Raw genomic sequence first — 17,968 nt, forward strand, 5'->3', positions numbered from 1 at the left:
GGGTCACAGCTGGGGTCACAGCTGGGTCGCAGCAGCAGTCACAGCTGGGGTCACAGCTGGAGTGGCAGCTGGCGTCACAGCTGGGGTCACACAGCAGTCACAGCTGGGGTCACAGCTGAAGTCACAGCTGGGGTCACAGCTGGGTCGCAGCAGCAGTTGCAGCTGGAGTCACAGCTGGGGTCACAGCTGGGGTCACAGCTGGGGTCACAGCTGGGGTCATGGCTGGGGTCACAGCTGGGGTCACAGCTGGTGTCATGCAGCAGTCGCAGCTGGGGTCACAGCTGGAGTCACAGCTGGGGTCATAGCTGGGGTCACAGCTGGGGTCACAGCTGGGGTCACAGCAGCAGTCACAGCTGGGGGTCACGCAGCAGTTACAGCTAGGGTCACAGCTGGAGTGGCAGCTGGGGTCACAGCTGGGGTCACGCAGCAGTCACAGCAGCAGTCGCAGCTGGGGTCACAGCTGGGGTCACAGCTGGGGTCACAGCTGGAGTCACAGCTGGGGTCACAGCTGGGGTCACAGCTGGGGTCACAGCTGGGGTCACAGCAGCAGTTGCAGCTGGAGTCACAGCTGGGGTTGCAGCAGCAGTTGCAGCTGGAGTCACAGCTGGGGTCACAGCTGGGGTCGCAGCTGGGGTCACGCAGCAGTCACAGCTGGAGTCACAGCTCGGGTCACAGCTGGGGTCGCAGCTGGGGTCACAGCTGGGGGGTCACAGCTGGGGTCGCAGCTGGAGTCACAGCTGGGGTCGCAGCAGCAGTTGCAGCTGGAGTCACAGCTGGGGTTGCAGCTGGAGTCACAGCTGGGGTCGCAGCTGGGGTCACGCAGCAGTCACAGCAGCAGTCACAGCTGGGGTCTCGCTGTCCCGTCTTGCTGTCCCGCTGTCCTGTCCCGTCTCGCTGTCCCGTCTCCTGTCCGCCCCGCTCGGGCCGTGCCCCGCCCGGGTCAGTGGCGCTCGTAGGCGGCGGCCGGCGCGGCGGCTCCGCGGGCTGTGGCGCTGTAGTAGTAGGGCGAGCCTGCGGGAGATGAGAGCAGGTGAGGAACACACAGGCGGGAGAGGGTCGGCTTGCGGTGCTCTGACAGCGGGGTCAGAGCGCTCTCCAGCCAAACCTTCGGTACAGGCTGGGTGAATAGAATGCAAACTGCATCCCTGCGTTCTGCATGAGAAGGAGGCTACTGCTGCTTTGCATTGCTGCCTGCTGCTTCATACCCTCTTCCATTCCTTCACTCAATGCCTCAACTTCGTTTACTTCACCAAAAAAAAGTTAATTACTTTCCAGAACAGGAAGTCAAGATATTCTAACCCCAACACACTACTGTACTCTGACTTCTTTGATTATCCCCCCTCTTTTTAAAAGGAGGAGGTTGAACTCCAAAGCATTACAATATTTCAGTGAAAGAACTCGTTTACCATAAAAAGGCCTGGAAAATATTGGCAAAAATTCTCTGTCCTGCAGGCTAAGCACTGGTAGATAGGGGTCACAAGGATCATCAAGAACCTGGACTATTTGTTTGAATGAGAGAGAGTCTTTGACTGGTGTCCAGAGAGATATCAATCTGTCCAGCCAGCAGCAGTTTAAGAAACCTTCCAAGCACACCCACAATGAAACCAACTCCTATCCATCTTTAGAAGGGAGTTTTCTCTCTTCAAGGTGCCACCAGTTCGGTCTGGAAGTCACCAGTTTCACAAGCATGGGAAACACATGTGAGGCCCATCACACGAGGAAAACCCCCCTGGAAGGACTTTTCCTCAGCCACGTGCATCTGAGACCATCAGGGAGGCTGGGATGAGCTGCAATGAGCCAATGTGAGTCACAGCACTGGGTCAGGGCTGTAGGGCTTGTTCTCATGAGGGGCCCTGTCTGAGAGCTGCCTTCCATCCTAAGCTCTCTGCCTTCAGCACACATGGAGCAACAGTCTGTCAGATATTGTCAAAGGTCCTCACAGCCCTGGCTGTGACCTGCTGCAGAGGCAGTGACTTCTGCTGCTGCAATGACACAGAGGGACTGGCCCCTACAGGAAAAGGCAATGCCACCAGAGCTCAAGGGGACTGTGGGCCCCTTCAGAAAGCATCAGTGGCAGTCAAACCAAAGGTGCGTTTTTTGGTTGTTCACTTCCTGTCCCAGACTTAACCAAATATTGCTCCTGCAGGTCCAAAGGCAGCCCCTGGGCATAGCCTGAGTGTGGCAGTGCCTCGATTGTTGTACCACCATGGCCCTGCACCCTCTCTGGAGCTGGAAGAAGGAGCCACCTGGCATGGCTGGTGCTGTTGGTAACATGCTCTGCACTGAGCCAAGTGCCTTTGCCTCTGGGAGGCTGGAGAACCTTCTTGCCCTCTCCTCTTACTGTACAGCCTCCAGGTGAATGCTTTGCTATTCCCTACAAAATGACCTGACTGATTATTTGAGGGCTGCTGGTTCAAAACTAGGCACAGAGCAAGAATCACACAGCCAGACTCTTAAGAGGAAGCTCAGGGAAAATTGCTGTTGGCAAAATGCAGGGCTACCTCACTACTGTGGGTCCAACAGATCAATCCGACAGCCAAGCCCCAGCTGCTCCTTCTTGGCTGCTTTTGTCCAGAGTGCTACATCAGGAGATTAGTTCAGGCTTCAGCACCAGTCTCCAGCTTTTAATTTCCAAGGAAGCACAAGCTGATGCATCCAAAAAACAGAGCACAGGCAGCATTTGCTCTTGCCCACTATGTGCAATAAACTGCTCAGCACAGAGCACAGCAGCTCAGCTCAGTCACAGAAGAAAGCTTTGTCATGATCAGTGTCCTACCAGAGCATGCAGTACTCTGCTTCTGCAGCCCTGAGGGGTCAGAAACAGAGGGCTTTGGCTACTGGAATGTGTCTCCTGCACAGTGCTGGGGCAAAACAGGAGCTTTTATCCACTGTGTGCATCTGTGCTGTCCTCAGTTCCATCCTTAGAGATCCAGACATCCAAAATCAGACAAACCCACTCCAAAGGGCTGGGTTCAAACAAAGTAAAGCAATCTTCAGGAGTGTGGTCCTAGCTGACTAGAATAGTTTTACTGTACACAAAAATAATCCAAGAGAGTCCATGAAATCACTGATCAGGATAAACACTTGCAAAGGTGTGTGCAAACACAAAGATGTGTTTGTGTATACAAACTCATATGCCGGAGCCAATCCAACCTGGGCTTATTTATTAAAAGTTTAAAAAAATTTAGCCATAGCCAATGGTGTTAAAGCAGATCCCTCAGCAGGTCATCATTCAATTTATGTTTGCACAAGTATAGTCTTGTGTTATCTGCTGAGGGCACCACAACTGCTGTCCTGGACAGATAGTTTTCTTCTAGGAGACCTGAGGCTGGGGCTCCTTAACCTGATGCCACTTACCTGAGACAGGCTATTCGTGGAGAATATTGGACAACTTCATAAGGACAGGGAAAACCATTTTCATATGTAACCTAATGTTAAATGCTGTATACTTTGTTTCCCAGCCAAACTCAAGCCATTGAAAGCACAGCAGCCTGCCTTGGTCGAATTGGGCACTCTTGAACGAGCAAAGGCAAAAGTTAACAGCTTATCAGACTTTGAAATGTGCATGCCATGTCTGTCTAGGGTTTTGGGGGGTGTTCTTTGGGGGCTGCCTCTTGGGGGTGCCCACTTTGCTGGTCCGTGTCCCCTCATGGCCAATGCAGCTGCATGATGTCTTTGGGGTTCACAGCAGGCAGTACCTGGAGGTAAAACAGCTCTCAGGCCAGGGAAGAGCCAAGTGGAACTGCTGTCCTCACCCATCACCCAGGAGGTCAGAATGGAGCAGGCAGTGGCGGCAGGCACAGAGATCCCAGTCCTCACTGGCACCAGCACTGACACTAGCCAGGGCAGCTCAGCTCAGGCAGAGGGATGAAAAACACACAGAAGGGATCCAGTAGCACCCAACAATTTCACCCTGACTCATGGGGCAGTGAGTGAGTCCCACCAGAGCTGGATGCAGTGCTTTCTGAGGTTTTGGAGTAAATGGGGTCTTCTGGGGGTCAGAGCCTTTGTTTTCCCACTCTCTTTTCCTCCACTGTTCTGACTCAATGCAGCTACAAAAAGCCCAATATTTCTCCCATGCATTCCAATGGCCTTACATTTCTCTCAAGTTAGATTTTGCCAGTTTGCCTTTCAGCTGTGCAATCAAAGAAGCTTGTATTTAAAGTGAAAAATGAAAGTACTCACTCTTCCTGTCACCATGCCCCTGTTCAGAACAGACTAGTCCATCCTTCTGTCATTTTTCCTTTCTAATTCATACTATCATCAATTCATTTCTTGACACAGTCATTTCTAGTGTCTACTTGTTCTCTAATCTTTCCACAGAATCCCACAGAGGAATTGAATCTAATCCTAATTGAGAGGCTCCAAGCCCTGCCTTGCCAGCACCGGCAAATTTGGCACTGCAATGGTGCAGCCAGTCCCTCCCAGCCAGCACACAGGGACCACATCTGCATGTGGGCAGGGACACTGCAGCAAACAGACACCAAGCAAGCAGGATTGAGACAAATGCTACAAACCAGCACAAAACTGAATTGTTTTTCATCATGAGACAGTGTTGCTGTTATCTGCCTTAGCACACACATGTTGAGCTGATCCTATGCTGCTGTACACCAGAATGTGCCAACAGTAGTAACAGCCTGAGCCCTAGACAGGCACGTTTGCCTCCCACGTGCTCAAATACAAATGCACGTGCTTCTGTGTGCATCCCTGCACTGCACTGCTTGCAGGTCATTTGCAGGACAATGTGGGGAAAAAAAAAAAAGGAAAAATATATTCCTTCCCTCCCCTCTTTGTCTGGCTTTGAGATGGTGACACCTACTTCAGTGACTCAGTCAGACCACACACAAGGCCAGGGTTTGTGTCCCTTTCCCAGCACATTCCTTAAGGAATGTCCATCCACACTCTTGTTGTGGCTGAGGTGGGACTGAGTCACCCCCACAGCACAGTCAGTCATGTCTCTGACACCAAGGGAAGTGTGGGTGCCACCAGGGCTGATGCAAGAGCATGGAAACGCTGTAAAGCTGCAGCAGATAACTGACTTGTTCTGCCCCTGCTTCTGTTGCCCATTCTGGACCATGCCTTGATTGTCTGCTGTTCCACATGGGGCACAGCATTTGGGACTGCCCCAGACAGGAGGAAGCACATGGACTCGTTTCATGACAGCTGGAGCAGAAGAGGCTTGGGGCCTGGTGCAGAGAAGGGAGAAGCACCAGGGCAAGGGCAGAACAGACACCAGGGTAATGGTGAGTAGATGGTGCTCTGCTGGGGTTAGACAACTCAGTCCCAGTGTCTGCATGAATATGGTTCTGCCTTCCCCTGAAGACACCACCTCGCACCCCTCCCTGCTGCTCCATACATACAGGTCTGTTGGGGGTTGAGTGTTTTTCTATTACTGTGTCAATTGAAAGAATTTTTCCCATTATCATGCCAATGGAGCTGGCTGGGTTACACCCAGGGTGTCTGATGGGTCCAGACAAAAGGGGTGGGTGGGAACGGCTCCCGGAGGGGCCTCTGAGGCTTCCGGGAGGGCACTCGGGTTTCTGGCGAGCTGGGAGGAGGACGCCCGGGATCTTCAGCCCACGCGGACGGAGCACAGCAAAGCCAGACCCTCTGCGATCACCTGCCCTGCATCTGCCCCGTTCCAGCCTCCTGCCTCTGCGGACACAGCTGATCACCCAGACACACACGGTGAGCGAGGAGCCGCTGCTCCAGCCCATTCCCACCCGGGACCGGCGTGGCCGCTGCCGGCCCTCTCACCTGCGCTCCTGCTTACCCTCGGCACCTCTGGGCTGGGACTAAGCACAGAGACAGCGTGCTTGCATCTAAAGCGACTGGCACCGAGTTATCTATTCTATGCTGTTAGCAATTTTAACAACTGCTGTTGTTTTCTGCTTGTACAGTTAGATATATTAGTAAAAGAGCTGTTATTCCCTCCCCCTTATCTCTGCCTCAGAGTCCTTGATTCAAACAATTATAATACTTGGGGAGAGTGGAATGAAAGTCTCTATTTCAAAGGAAAACTTCTGCCTTTACTGGCAGAAGCCTGTCCTTTCACACCGGGACAAGGTCAAAGACTGGTCGTGGGACTTAAAACCAAAGCTTTCTTACCATTCTCATCTCTCTCTTTAGTCTCCTCCAAATATATTTTTTTCAATCCAAGTATCTTTTCCTCCACTTGCAAATCATGGCATTTCTCCTTTTAGCTCCTCTTTCACAGGTCTCAGACTTGTGTGATTGCTGTGGTGCAATTCTTCCTTGCCAGCACAGGGAATTAATTGAACATAGGTGCTGCTAAGTGCTTACAGTATTGCACTTTCATCTCAGTGAAAGGAGCAGGACTTTGTAAAACAAACTCTGTCAGGCAATGTACCAGTCCTGATTAATTTTGTCAAGGTTTCTGCTCTGAGGCCGATACTGCCAGAGCTTGTTCTCAGGAGAGAATTACTAAATGCACTCACGTATACTCCTGAGAGGAGTGGAAGCATCCTGGATATAGTTCAAATTAACCTATTCTCTGCTGCGTGTGACCAGGCTCATCACACAGCACCTTCTGGTGTGAAGGGAGATTGGGGCAGGTTTCAAAGGTCCTGCCACAGACTCCTACTTGCCCTAAACTACCAGTGGGATTAGCAGGCACTAGGGAGAAGGGATTGCAGGATCAGACTTCCAGAGACAAAGGCAGAGCTGTAGATAAGAGAGATCTCTGCAAGGCACAAGAGACATCTCACCCAGGGACTGTGCCTGATTGCGGACACTTTCTTGACCAGATCATACCACCGTACTTGGACCAACCTGTGGTCAGACAAAGGAATTCCCCCTCCAGGAAACTCCAGGCCCCCCCAGTTCTGTGACCAGATTGAACTGAAATGGTAACTTCATCTTTAGGACTTGCTTCAGAATGAAAACTTGCATTTGTTTTTGGCTTTGGCTTTGGTTTTGGTTTTGGTTTTGTGTTTGTTTGTTTGTTTGCTATGTTGAAACAAAGTATATTGAAGAGGACAAAAATAAGGAAGCCAAAATTATATGTATTACATAATAAGAATAAAAAAAAAAATCAGCATTGATATCATGGCATGAAACACTTCAATCTCAAGAAAGCTGCAGTTTCTGGAAAAATATTATAGCCTCTGATTCTTTTTACCCTTTTTACCCTTGCCTCATTTAAACACATGTTCACAGCATGCTGCTGAATAAATATTGCTGAAGAAACCCCCTCCAGCCTGAGGACAGCTTTGATGGGAGAAGCACACTATTCCCATAGCTGCTCATATGTCAAAGGTAAGTCAGAATTTGCACCCAAAATGCATGATCCAAACAGGAAATGAGAAAAAGAGGATGAATGCAGAAAAAAGGGAAGGGCACAGGTAAAAGGCTCTGTCAGCAAGCAGTTGTCTCATGACCAGCCTCTGTTTAAAGTCTTCTGCTGACCTAAAAATCTCCAGCATTTTCAGGGCATCACAGGGACCAACCTTGCGTAGAACCCTGGGCAGCATGCTCAGAGCTGGTACAGCCCCATCACCTGAAATGAAGAACTGAGCAGGCCATGGGTGCAACCTACTGCTGACAGAAAGGAAGGGCACTGCCCATGCCTGTGGGGCTGCTCAGGAATGGCTTTGGTCTGGCTCCAGACAGTGTACACACTGTTCTCACAGATACCCACAGGAAGGAACACAGCAAACAGCCCAGGAGCCTCCTCAAAAGCTGCCTTCATGCAGGTGGAGAGCTGGGTTGTCATTTATTTTTAATATCATGCCAATTTCTTTAACACTTCGGAAAGAAAATTTAAAAAGTTACACAAAACCTGGCTTCCCAGGCCTATCCATGACGCAGAGCACTGTGAAGCAGCTGTCCTGATTCAAAAGGAATTGCAGAATGAGAAATGAAGAAAGCATGGTGTGTGTCTTGCCTCTGGGAAAAGCATCTTCCCCATGCTGCTCTACCAAAATTCTGCCAGCACCACTGGCTGTGGCCATGGAAACAGTGGGTTTGAGCACGGGGACTCCCCTGGCTTTGTGCAGCTATGCCCATCCATATTAGTTGAAGATCTGTCTGTTGATTTATGATGGAAGCACTAACAAACCCTTAAATGTGGCACAGCAAATAACAGCATTATACCAGCACCATGGCATGAGAGGCAGAGGCTGTCTATTGCTCCCAAAGGATTTGTTTAAGGACAAGAACCATGATGAATACAGCCTGGGTGGTTCAATTACATGGGGACTCAATTACTTAAAACAAAGAAACTGGATGAAAAAAGTACGACAAAAATTCAAAATTATTTCACTGCTGGAGGTCACATATAACAGCCCTGTCATCCATAAATCTGGAAATCTCTAAGGCATGCTACTCCTGTGTTGAGAGATGACAATTAATTGGTATTTTACTTACCTCATCCATGCAAATTATGCAAGGAAAAATTCTAATTACTGCATGCTACATGTATATAAGGTCAAAGTGGGCCAGCTTTTGACGGGGTGTAAAATGGATTATGTTTATCCTTCACATGAGGGCCATGATCCTGCAGGAGTTACAGGGCTTTGGTCTCCCATTGCTCATAGGGACCATGCTGGCACCAGTGAGGCTGTGCCAGCAGCTCCTTGCTGAGGAGAGATGGAGTGGACATGCAGAACATGGAAGCAAACACAACATTGGATCAGGGTGAAATGCAAAGCACATGCATGAGCAAGCTGCAATGGCACAGGGAGCAGTGGAGCTCACAATTGGCTATAAGCAAACTGGTACTGCATGTTTTGTCTGAACAGTGTCCCTTACCCTCAAAAAAATGGTGACCCTGCTTTCCAGCAAGACCATATGTCTCTGGAAAAACTTTTATCAGAAGCAAGGATACAAGATATTTGGGGCAGGTCTTCTTGTTGGCAAAGTGAACCGACAGCAGTCATGTACCCCAAAGTAGACCTGCAGTCCTGTTCTGGGTCTAAAGTTGACTAAGGACAAGCTGGGACACACATTCTGCCCACCCCAGGGACAGACAAACACTGCACACCTTGCTCTGATCTCTCAAGACAGGGGTGAACACTTACCCAGAAGTCCAGGGTTGGGAAACCTCCAGGAGTCGTTGTATGTTGAGTATTGTGGGTGGCTGTATGGGCTCCCAGAAAACTCGCTCCCTAAGTTAAAGAGACAAAGAGAGAATGAAAAGTAATTTGATTTGAGATGACAGTTACCATTCTGGAGTAAAGGGGCTTTCCAGTGTGTGCTCTGTTCCACTGACTGCCACAGTAAAAGCACTGGAGGACACTCTGCCTTGAGGAGGGTGATTATGGAAGGGTAAATTATTAAATAAATGGGTGCAGCCTCCTTTTTATGTGTCTTTTTTGTGCTGCAGCCCAGGCCACCTGACCTTGCTGCAGGAACAAGGAATTGAGGAGGGATGGAGAAGCCTCTGAGACACACTTATGTGGCTGGCCTTTGCCCCTCCAGCCCTCCAGGACTCAGGGTGAGAAGCACAATACAAGGACAGGCATGTCCAGGTACAGTCCCTGCTGCAAGAGAAGATGAACCCCCAATTCCTAGATATTTGATATCCTTCATGGAGAACATGGTCATGGCCCTAGATATTTCTCCAACACTGTAACTCAAGGAGCGGGATGTTTACATGAGTTTTGGATGGATTTGAATTTGGATGGATTTGAATCCTCCAGACAACGGAAAAAAAAAAAAAAAAAAAAAAAAAAAAAAAAAAAAAAAAAGCTTGAAAAATTATGGTTATTTATCTCCTCATCAACTCCCATTCTTCCCATCTGTTTGTTCTCTTCACATGTCACCTGCTTCATACTTCTGCTGCAAGCTCTTCAGAGCAGAGCTTTGCACCATGGGGCTCTGACCAGGCATCTCTGCCTTGCAAATACCAAATACTGGTGTAGCTTTATTAGGAAATGTTCCTTGAATTACAGATTTCCTCCCTTCTCTCTTTCTTCCTCCTTCCCTTCTCCCTCTCCCACATGTAAATATACACAAGCACAGTACAGCTCAGTAGGAGAAAGAGTACATTTCCTAAAGCAAGATTTGAGGGAAATCATGCTTGCCATGACCTTTTCTTGGTTTGGTCTTTGGCATGGCATAGCCAGAACCCCACTAGGCAGAGGACCCCCTGAAACTGTCCTGAGCACCTTGGGACTCAGCACCCCTGTCCATACAACCCATAGACCCAACATGGGGACCAAATCTGGGTCCCCAGCCCAGTGGGTGGCAATGGTTTAGGCCATTTGCTGGCACTCTGGCCCCAGGGAAGAGAGGATGATGCTCTGTCACCAAAACATAGGGTCTGGTCCAGATAGCTTGGTCTCCACATGATTCTGCTTCAGGGAAAACAAGCTGCCTCTCCACCTGCTTTGCAAGATGAACAGACTGAGTGTGCTGACAGCAGGATCAGCCCATTGCTAGTCTGCTACAGGACGTCTCTGCCATCATCTCTTCCTTGTTTCTCCTCTGCAGCCCTTCAGAGCCGTGAGACTACACTTACCAGGATCAACCTAGTGTCTCTCCCCAACACTTCCCCAGAGAGGAGTTCCAAAGTGTGCAGCAGCAAATGCTCAGCACATGTTGCTGTGCCAACTAAAACTCTTCACAAGCTCAAAACAGGTTTTCCTTATTTTTCTCTAAGGAATGGCATTAATTCACCACAAAAAAAAATGGAGTTGTTTCAAACCTTTCTTCCAAGGCAAGTACACAGTACCCACTGCTCTTTCCTGCTCCTGTCCCTTTGTATGATAGATGACTTCAATGCCTGAAGGTTATGTCTGTCAGAGTGCTCATTCTAAAACAGTAAGGCACAGCAAAGCTGACAATGCCCAAAGAGATGTTAGGAGCCATTTGACATAGTGCAGCCACTGGGAAGAGCATCCCCATTGCTTCCCACCAGTCAGGTATCCATGTACCTCCTGCAGGATACAGCAGCTTCTCTCTGGTCCTTTCTTCCTCTGCATCACCACAATAGAGCTGTCTCACCCAGAGTCCTCCCTGGTTCTTCCTTGCTTCTACAGCCCCTGGGCTTCCAGCTCATCTCTGGCCCAGCCCTGTGCTTCTGGTGTTTGCCCAAGCCTGCAAAGCACACTGTCACTGGGAACTTCATTTGTGAGAGTGATGATGTTCCCCAGTCCTGAAGTTATGGTGAAATTCTCCTACCAATGTGTGGCACACAGAAATCCTTTCATCTTGTGGGTGCCTCTTCTACAGGAAGGCTATCACACACTACCTTCCCCAGGAGCTGCACTTCTTCCTCTTCACAGGAAAGTGAGATTTTTAAAGGTTTAGTCCTGGTTTAGTTGCACAAATCAGCTGAGCTGTCTGACTGATGTGACATACAAAAGCAGATGGGGGCAAGTCTTGCTGCTGCATCCTCCCTGAGAGCTGTGCAGTGCATGGACACAGGGACAGGATAGCAGGACAGACCCAGATCCCTGTGGTGGCCTGTTTGCACAGAGTGCACAGAAGAGCTTGTCCTGTCTTTTGTGCACCAGGAGCACCTTAGGCTTGAAATAAAGCTCCCAGTGAGCTCTTACATGCCTGCTTCATCCCAAAGGGGAGCATTCTCCCCGTGAACTACACGACACCTCATTTCCAGGTGTTGCAGCACTCTCTTCTCTCCCTTGATCCCTTCCTCCCTCCTTCCATCCCTCTCTCCCTCCCCTCTCCTATTCTCCTGGAGCAGCACAGACCCACTCCACTCCATGCTGATGCTGTGCACGCCATGGAGCGAGCAGCAGCACTTTCCAAATGTTTATCACTGCTGCAGCTGGGCTGAGGGTGGGAGTGGGCTGACATTTCATTGTTTCATCCTCTCCTGTCTTGCCCTCCTCCCCCACCATCCCCACTGCCCTCCTCCCCACACTCACACACAGACACACATCGTGGACCCTCTCTGGGGGATGCTCCAGTGCCTGTCAGGCTGAGGCTTCCAATTCTCTGTTTTTTATGCCTCAGTGGTCAGGGTGTCAAGCTCCTGCAGTACAGACCAGCCAGAAGCTCGAGGAGTCACTGAGCACCATCAGCTCACTGACAGTATTGCTTGCTTCTTAACATACTCTGCATATCCATGAGCCCTGCCTGGGGGAGGGGGATTTGGGGGGGAAGAAAAGGAAGGAGGGAAGGGAAGGGAAGGGAAGGGAAGGGAAGGGAAGGGAAGGGAAGGGAAGGGAAGGGAAGGGAAGGGAAGGGAAGGGAAGGGAAGGGAAGGGAAGGGAAGGGAAGGGAAGGAAGGGAAGGAAGGGAAGGGAAGGGAAGGGAAGGGACGGGAAGGGAAGGGAGGAAGGGAAGGGAAGGGAAGGGAAGGGAAGGGAAGGGAAGGGAAGGGAAGGGAAGGGAAGGGAAGGGAAGGGAAGGGAAGGGAAGGGAAGGGAAGGGAAGGGAAGGGAAGGGAAGGGAAGGGAAGGGAAGGGAAGGGAAGGGAAGGGAAGGGAAGGGAAGGAAGGAAGGAAGGAAGGAAGGAAGGAAGGAAGGAAGGAAGGAAGGAAGGAAGGAAGGAAGGAAGGAAGGAAGGAAGGAAGGAAGGAAGGAAGGAAGGAAGGAAGGAAGGAAGGAAGGAAGGAAGGAAGGGAAAAGGGGAAGTGGGGGAGAAAATCTCAAGCCCTATTATTACCACCACAGGACTTGTGCAGACAAATAGTACAGCCATAAGTGAAACTAAGCTAGATGAATGAACACTGCATCACTGCCTCACAAATTTCTCCAGATATTCCAAGGTCCATCAACTACACTTCCTGACAGCACTTGTTAGCAAACAGCCCTCCTCCATTCAGGAACAAACAGCAGGGATCAGCCACCCAATATGCACACACACAGCATGCTGTGCACAAGGAGAGGGTGGGCAGCACACATCACTCCTTCATGGCAAACAGCTTCCTCCTCACTAGCTCTTGACTTGCTCAAACACCAAGACACAAAGCAAAGGGCTCCTGCCAGAGTTAGCTCACCTCTTTGCCACAAACCTGACTCTGCACTCCACATATGGCTGTAGCCCCAAAAGAGGTCAGACACTTCCACCACCCCTCCAAGAAGCAGAGTTAGGAGTGGGAAGAACAGACTGATTCCCAACAGCACTGCTGCTACGAGTCAGCACAAGACCTGGGAGATGCATTCACCCTGAGACGGCAGGACAGAGACAGTGGTGGATGCCCTGCCTGCTGCAAAACAACACTGTCCACAGCATTTTTTCTCTGGAGACTGTCAACTCATGTTTACCAGTCTTCTTGGTTTTAAGGTAAGTTTCCTGAAAGTTTTCTCTCTGATTTGCAAACTGAAAAGCATGAGTGTAGAAATCTCAAGAATGAAGAGACAAATTAAAAAGTATCACCATGTTTTTCACATTGCTGTGGCTTTAGAGAACTGCTGCTGCAGGGAATGGGAAGGAGGCAGGCACATCCACCTACCAGCATGGGCAGGAGGGTAATGGAAAACTTCCTGCCCCACAGAAAGACAGAAGGATGTCAGAACATGGCCAGCTCTGACAGAGGCCATGCTCAGCCAAGGTGTGCAAACTCCCCAGGATCGGAAAAGCCTGAGCACTGCATTGCACTGCGCCATGCACTGCACCAGGCTGCAGCCAAAGCTCAGCAGTCATGAGTTTTGGCACTGTGTGACAACACCAACAGAAAACAGAAGACTAATCAAACATTATTGTCCAGCTGCTGGTACTTTTGGACTGAAATGCAGAATTTGAGCAAATAGTCTACAAAGCAGTTTCATATGCCACTTCTAAGTACAACAGTCAAGTCTCAAAAGACCTCAAGAATCAGAAACTCCAGACCCAGTACAGCTCAACAGGAATGTTGGAGGTCAGGATTTTTCCATTTTTTTTCTTCTTTCTGTCAGGGAATTTTCTCCCATTTGTTGCCTCACAGATGATATCTATGATATTTAAGAGACAAAAGATGTGGTTGGAAGGAGGAGAAGGGGTAGTGTGCAGTTTGCTGGGGGCTTTCTCTCGGGAAGTGCAGATGCTGCAAGGTTTTGTCTGGTGGGGGAGGGACGGGGCTGGGCCTCAGTTTATTTATTCATTCTAAGGATCAGAGGGGGAATGGCCACAGTCTTCCTGCTGCGGGGAGAACTTGCCACCACCACAGAGTTCTTTCCTTCACTGCTTCTCTTTACCTTCAAGGAAAGCCTTTGCTTGTAGGAGTTGACCTGGGACCTTTTCAGCTCTGGAAACAACCCTCACCATCTGCTCAGCTGCCTCAGGAGAACATCTGGGACTCCAGCCCCCTCCCCGCCCCAGAGGGAGCGTCTCCCATGGCTCAGCCCCACTGTTTTCTGCCACTGCTTCGGACTTTTCGCTACACTTCACCCAACACCCGGTGTCTGCCCGGACTACTGCAGCTCCAGGCTTTGCCACCCTAGATGTGCTCTCCTCTGCTGTTCCAATCCATTTTACCCCCAGAGGGGCGCTGAGACCAGCTGGCCCCTGAGGCTGTAAAAGAAGCCCCTTTTCTCTTTCTGCCACGGGCCCGCCCAGCATCACCCGTGTGGAGAGACACGGCTGAGGATACGTCACAGCGCCACTGCAGGCGGGGAGGAATCACTGCACCCGCACGGCCGGGAGCCAGCAGCGCCCCCTGCAGGCTGTGCCTGTAACTGCACCAAGGGGAAAGGGAAGGCTGGCACACAAATATGTTCATCTACATATTTGGTGGTGCTGATGTTGGTGCTTGTTCACCTCGTTTCATATATATATATTTATTTTTTTTTTAATATATATATTTTTTAATAACAATAAAGAGCTGTTATTCCTTTTCCTGACAGCTCCAACATTTCAAAGTTACCATAATTTGGAGGGTAGGAGGTCATATTTTCCATTCGAAGGGAGGTTTCCGTCTCTTTGACAGGCACCTGTCTTTCAAATCAAGATGAAGAGTCAGTTACATGCAGACAGGCACAGGTCTGGACACTTTTTCTGAGTTTTCTCAGACACCAGGTTTTTGCACAAAGCATGTGGAACACCGAGAAGCCATCAGGAACATGGGGTGGATATTCACTATCCATGCAACAGTTACTACTAATACAACATGCAGGTTACACAAAGCACCTCCTTCTCTGCCACAGCCATGTGACAGCTCCCAGCTGTCACCCAACAGGGAGAGTGACCATGACCTGGCAGCCATGCCACCCTTCCTGCCAGAGCTGCTGCAGCCACTGGTTTCTCCACTAACGTGCACCACTGGGCCTTTCTGTTAACCAAGCTTTGCGTTTAGGACAATATGCTATTCAGCTCTTCCATTTGGCAAGAAATTAAAACAAACCAGCAGAAATGGTATTGAATAAGCACAACTGCTTAAGAGACAAAATGGAAGAGGGAACAAAACACAAAGTTACGCCAGAGCAGCAACATCTTCAATACTCTTTTGGGGGGGTTTTAGATAAGTTTAGAAACAATATGCTGTATTTGTCCCTATGATGGTTTTCTGCAGACTAACCCATCTCCCTGTTAGTCCAAATTCCTGGTGCCTCTACCTTTCCCTTCTGATGAGGGATCTTGCTGTGACTTTTTAAAATTAACATTCTTAAGACTTTTATTTGTTTTCTATCATTTTATTTTGAGGAAGTAATCACATGGATCATAAATTTCTTCAGCAAATTCCAATAACAATCATTACCCTAGTAAGCAAAGACATGCTTGACTGCATGGGGAGCAGGCATAACACTGCACTAAGCCACGTGTTCACACCCACACATCACTGGCTGACTCTGTGAGGCAGCAGCTATCCAAACACAGCCTGGAAATCTGTTACATCAAAGTTCTGCCAGCCACACGGCCAGCCATTGCCTGAGCTGGAGGATATAAATCAAAGCAGAAGCTTCTTGTCACTCTGCGCCAACATCACCCCAGAGACAGTTTCATGATCCAGCAGCTCAGGCAGCATCCTGCATAAAGTCAGAGGGACAAACAACTATGAGAGCCCTGAAGGGCAGGAAAAGGGTCTGAGCTCTCAGCAGAGAACAATAGCATGGTTTTCCCTCAGTAAAATGAACTTTCCTGTCCACACCAAGCCATTCCAGTAGCTCAGAGTTAGAGAGAATGAGGTTTGCTGTCCTGTCTAGGAAGCTGCTGCCTCTGAACCTCACAGGACTCATTTTGATAGAAGTTTTCCCCATGAACAGGAGATCTGGGAAAAACCTTTCAGTTAATACTCCACAGCATATGCCAAAAATGCTGGTTTACATCACTAACATATTTTTGAAAATTCAGACAAAATTATTCTAGTGAGAGTCATGGATTTGGGTTTGTTTAATCAGTTGTTTTCCAAACAAGTATTTTCCTTTTAAATTCAGAAAAATACTACATTTTCAAATTTAATTCAGTGAGGTTAAAAAAAATAAAATTTAGCCACAAGTCTCAATGTAAACTAACTGTACCTTTGAAAAGAAGAAAGAACTGTACCTGTGAAAAAAAGTCCACAGTCATTTTTATTGTTGTTTTCTGTTTTGATTGAATTATGAACTTTCTTCGAATTTCAACATTAATTAGCAAACAGCAGGATCAGGGATAGACATTGCTCTAAGCTAAAAATATCAGCTTCATTTAACCTGGGGGAGTAGCAACCCAGGGCATGCCACAGGCTAACCACCAGATTATCTGCCAGGTATTCTTCTGGTCCCTCATCTGCTTTTTGTGCAGAACTCCCACAGGAGGAAGGAATGGATCACCCTGCTTTCGGCTCTGCAGACTAAGCACACTTGGCTGCTAACTTGCCTGCTCTAGACCAAGCACTCTACACCCTACAGAAGTGCCAAAAAATGGGGAAAGTTACCAAACTGCAGCCCTACTGTAACAAAGCAGGTATTTCAGAAACAGCATCATCCCTGGGAAGAAGCTGAGCAGGAAAATACGCTGCATCTAGCAAAAGCCTTCCATGATCCACCCAATTTGTCTCAATGAAGCTACCAGGGTCATAACCAGCTAACATCCAGGACAAGCTGGTGGGATTCATAGATGAATCTTTGAGGGGCAGGCTTGGAGAATTTTCTCAAGATTGTGTTACCACAAACTATGCCAGGAAGGATCTGGCAGCCTGGGGGCCAATACCCCCCTTTCAGATGCCACTCTTGTGCCCATTCCTGCAAGCAATGCATTTGCCACCACAAAGAACTGTATCTCCATTCTGAGCACAGTGACACATGATGGCAGCCCCTGCAGCTCACGTGGGTTGTGGTGGGAAGAACTTGGAATGTTTTCCAAGAGGGCTGAAAAATGTCCTTTTGGAGTGAGTAGTTTCAAAGAAAAGAAGCTGCTTTTCAACATATCTGAGGTTCTCTGCATCAAAATGGGAAGCTGCTGTCTTCATTGAACTTACACTTACATGGCACTGTATCCAGCAATCTATTTATTTTCACAGGAAAGAAGTTAAAAAGCATTAATAATGAAGAAGCAGAAATTCTTTCTGTACAATTAATATGCCATCCCCATCCTTTTCTATTCTGATGATGGAATTAAAAATAATAGATTTCATCAAAAGAACAGCCCTCACAAATTGTTTTCAAGTAAAAAAAAACTTGTCTTATACAGAACAAAGCCTTCACTTGTTGATCTTAAATTTTAAAAAAGCCATAAAAACAGTGAGTGCTTAGAGCAGTAAGCCTTTTACCCATGTTCTTTCAACACAACATGACAAAACTGCATCAAACATTTCATCCACCTTTAGCTAAAGACAGAGTGTCTGGAGCTGTGATGTGGTGCAACTGTGAGGCCAACCCTGAGACATTGGCCTTCACAGGATCCTAGGCAGTGCCACTAATCTGTATTAATAATTAGACAGCATTCTACCTGTAGGAAGAACTGCCAAAAATGTTGCCACATTTTCTATTAATTACTGGGGCCAGTGGTATAAGCCGGACTCTGCTTTGGCCACTGAGCATCTGCAATACCCTCCTCAACAAATCTGAGCAAAAAGAGGAATACTTTTGTTTGTTGGAGCTATTTTCTCTCCTAAAAGCAGGAGTAACAACCCACTTTTCT

General features: G+C 48.6%; 1 protein-coding gene across 1 annotated transcript in view; it reads right to left on the reverse strand.

Annotated features, from left to right (window-relative positions):
• Window positions 1-940: 940 nt before the first annotated feature.
• Window positions 941-17,968, reverse strand: part of PAX5 (paired box 5) — a gene marked incomplete at both ends in the record, with an annotated part of 107,821 nt that continues 90,793 nt past the window's right edge. Inside the window, 2 exons of the mRNA XM_079332187.1 lie at window positions 941-1,011; window positions 9,042-9,128. Coding sequence (XP_079188313.1) covers window positions 941-1,011; window positions 9,042-9,128 — 158 coding nt within the window. The remainder of the gene's footprint in view (window positions 1,012-9,041; window positions 9,129-17,968) is intronic.

The sequence above is a fragment of the Erithacus rubecula genome (genome assembly GCF_903797595.1).
Source record: "Erithacus rubecula genome assembly, contig: scaffold_173_arrow_ctg1, whole genome shotgun sequence".
Classification (NCBI taxonomy): domain Eukaryota; kingdom Metazoa; phylum Chordata; class Aves; order Passeriformes; family Muscicapidae; genus Erithacus; species Erithacus rubecula.